Source organism: Triticum dicoccoides, chromosome 1B (assembly GCF_002162155.2).
Source record: "Triticum dicoccoides isolate Atlit2015 ecotype Zavitan chromosome 1B, WEW_v2.0, whole genome shotgun sequence".
In the NCBI taxonomy this organism is placed as follows: Eukaryota; Viridiplantae; Streptophyta; class Magnoliopsida; order Poales; family Poaceae; genus Triticum; species Triticum dicoccoides.
In genome coordinates this window covers 512,041,836-512,045,173 of record NC_041381.1, presented here as the reverse complement: position 1 = coordinate 512,045,173, position 3,338 = coordinate 512,041,836, and the positions used below count along the sequence as shown (strand labels likewise).

At 46.6% G+C, this 3,338-nt stretch overlaps 1 protein-coding gene across 2 annotated transcripts; it reads left to right on the top strand.

The window, feature by feature from the left end:
• The first annotated feature begins 925 nt into the window (after positions 1–925).
• LOC119345569 (brain acid soluble protein 1-like) lies at positions 926–2,980 on the top strand. 2 transcript variants are annotated; one of them, XM_037615595.1, is made up of 3 exons: positions 926–1,207; positions 1,288–1,356; positions 2,603–2,980. In XM_037615595.1, the coding sequence occupies exons 1-3, from the start codon at positions 1,025–1,027 to the stop codon at positions 2,753–2,755; spliced, it is 405 nt and encodes a 134-aa protein (XP_037471492.1). In that variant the 5' UTR covers positions 926–1,024; the 3' UTR covers positions 2,756–2,980. The 2 variants fall into 2 exon arrangements, with proteins under 2 accessions (XP_037471492.1, XP_037471498.1); XM_037615601.1 differs by lacking the exon at positions 1,288–1,356 and having other exon boundaries at positions 937–1,207.
• Positions 2,981–3,338: the final 358 nt, after the last annotated feature.

Here is a 3,338-nt window from a genome sequence, read left to right as displayed (position 1 = left end):
AGGAGCAGCCTCGGAGGCCATGACGGCGGTGGCCGAGGCAGCGGCGATGAGGACGGCGAAGGCGATCTTCTTCATCTCCATTTCTGAAGGACGGTGGTGCGGTGGAGACCGGCGAGGTGGTGGGGGATTATTGATCACGGTTTTATTAGCTGGGACTTGGAAGTCTTATTTAGCTTGATGATGAACGATGCTTGGGAGGGGATTTTATAGGTCAGGATGGTTGGAGTATGAGTGGTTAGGAGCAGGAGCAGGATGATCGCGCTCTTGGCAGCCTTAGGATGGTTTAACGGTGGTCGCAGAGCGGAGAGGGTCAGAGGGAGGCAAAAATAGGCATGCCATGCATGCGTTCGTAGCTGATTATTTGCCCGGTTTCCTCATCCTTAGGACGCATGTAACTGTCAAAAAAATCAGAGGAACATGTACTTTTTTTTTTGCGGGTGAGAGGAACGTGTACTCACCAGGCATGCATGCATATCTTGTTTCACTGCTAGCATCGTAACAGATATGGAATTGAGGGTTGTCTATATTCATATAGTGTAGGTCTTTCTGAAATTTTATGAAGGGAAAAATCACGGCCGAAGCAGAATCTATAGTGACATCTACTACTTAATTAATGGAGCAATTCTCTTGTCTTCGGGAACTTTGGAACCGGCTGAAGATGAAGAAAGAAATTGCAGTGCCGCCCACGACTCCACGAGACAGACAATGCCACGAATCCCCGTGACGCGGTTCGCATCACATCGACAGTTCGACGCCAAATGGTATACCCTAACACGGCCGGCTAGTCGGCTACAATAATAATTTGTTGATTACAGCTATTCTATGGTTGCCGCTAGTTCCAACCATACCAGCTCACGCACACGATAGCAAGAAGATCATTGTTGATACCGCAACTCTTAGTAGGCTGCAGGCTTATAAAACATCGCCTTCGGTTGTCACCACTCACCACGCTTCTAGTTTTCCTCCGCCGTTTCTTTCACGTCTGTTGCGCTTGCACTGCGTGGCAAGAGACGGCAAAGGAAGGATGGGGAACTGCGGGTTGAAGCCGAAGGCGCTGGGCGACGACGACGCTCCCCCGCCTGCCGAGCCGCCGACGGCACCGGCGACCGGCGCGGAACAGGAGGTGGCGCTGCCGGCGGTGGTGGAAGAGGCACAGGCACCCGCGGAGGAAGCTAGCAGGGACGTCGTGGCCGGCCAACAGAGTGAGGTACGGCGCAGCTAGAGGTTTTGTTCATCTCTCAACTGCTACCGAATTCATGTAGGAGTACTTCTTTTCTTCTCTGCTAGACTGCTACCGGCACCAGCAGCAGTCTTTTTGCTAGTAGGAGCATATGCGTACCGGCACCTGGATGTTTAGTAAGTTCATGTCTTTTCGTTCACCCTTCATTAGATTATTTTTAGGTTTTTTGGTTTGTTTTTGAGTTTGGGCGATATAGCTTTTTTTTTTGAGCAATCAGCTTGATCTTTATGTGTGTTGCACACAAGCCTTTGACGCTTTGTGTGGAGTAGGCCCGTTTGCCACTCGGCCCAAGGTGATCCGAGTTTGTTCCTATTGTTTTCACTTTATATTGTTTCATCAGCTCAAAAAAACCTTTATTTCTCATGATTTTTTTGCCTTTTTTTTGTTTTAGCTTTTATCTATATATAGGTGATCGACAACTTCTTATTTCCAAGCTGAAGATCCTAAACGAGCAGTATATATTAATTAAGAACTGGGCCGTTGCATATTCTTAACCGTGTGTAGTGTTAAGTTTAGACAACTATAGAGACACAATTTCGTTTCGTGCAACTTCAAACGTCATAATGTCCAACTTGGACAACACAAAAATGACATCCATTTTAAAAAAGATGACTATTTTCAGGCAACTTATAATAGGGAGAATGTTCACTTTCTAGAATTTTTTGTGTGTTTACCAGTGGGGGAACCAATTTACTACTTCCTTTGATCCATAATAAGTGCCATGATTTTTTTTGCCCTTTTTTGTTTTAGCTTTTATCTATAAATAGGCAACCGAGAAATTATTATTTCAAAGCCGAAGATCCTAAACAAGCATTACTTATCAATTGAGAACTAGGCAGTTGCATATTCTTAACCGTGTGTGTTAAGTTTAGACAACTATAGAGACACAATTTCGTTTCGTGAAACTTCAAACGTCCTAATGTGCAACTTAGACAACACAAAAATGACTTTCATTTTAAAAAAGATGACTATTTTCAGGCAACTTATAACATGGTAAATCTTTTCTTTTTGTGACGCGCTATGGCATGACGCCCTGTGTCGCGCGTTGCTATTGGGTATTTCCACTTTGCAAGGCTGATGTCACGCATGCATCATATTCATGAGCGGGCAGCTAACCGAAATCCAATGGCCTTTGCTGGTTCACGCCGGAACATTGTAGGGAGAATGCTTGTTTCCTAGAATTTTTGGTGTGTTTACCAGTGGGAGAAGCAATTACTCGAAAGTCCTAGTACTACCACATATGTACAGAAGAAAGTGTTAAACTTCCTAGCAGCTAATAAGTGCAGTATAGGAAATTTGGTGTGCATATTCATGTCAACAATAACTTGCTAAACCATACTGTCTACTGCCACTGTGCAACAGGAGGGTACGAGCGCAGCAGCAGAAACGAAAGAACAGGACGAACCGAAGGCAACAGCGGGCACGGAACCCCCGAAGGAGAAGGAAACGGTGGCGGCGGAGGAGGCCGCCGCCGCCGCCGAACTTCCGGCGTCCACGCCGGCGACCGTCGCTTGATATCAAGTTTTGAAATGAACGTTTTGTTGTAACATGGTCCGCTTCAATTACTTTGGGTGTACAATTTTCATAGTTTGTTTGGGACATACAGTAGTTCTGAGCTGCATTGTGGCAGCTTTTCTTTTTGCGCTTCCCGGCTTTTGATGTATACACACAGTCGCTTCATTTTCATTCTGGATTGTTGGCTCGGAGGATGTAATGGAGTTATGAATTGTCCTTCGTTGATGTACCCTGTTGTCTGTCTTATGCTGCCTAAACATATCGAATGAGAAGTGTTCGCACACGAACACGTCACCGTGTACCTCCAATACCGAGGGTGATGCACCGCAGCTCACGTCAAAGGAGACCCGTCCGGAAGCGTGGTACGCAGGCAATCCGGCAGGCGCTTTTGAGGACCCGAAACCCCACACGCCCAGGAGGGACCCTGTCAGGGCGCGCGACGGCTATGGGCTGCCCTAGGTCAGCCTGACCGCCCCTAGGGCCTCGAGGTTCGCCGCCCTGCAATGAAGAAGACGAACGAAAAACGAGGAAGAAGAAAAACAAGGAAGAAGGAAAAGTAAAGGTAAAAGATGTAGATAGTTTT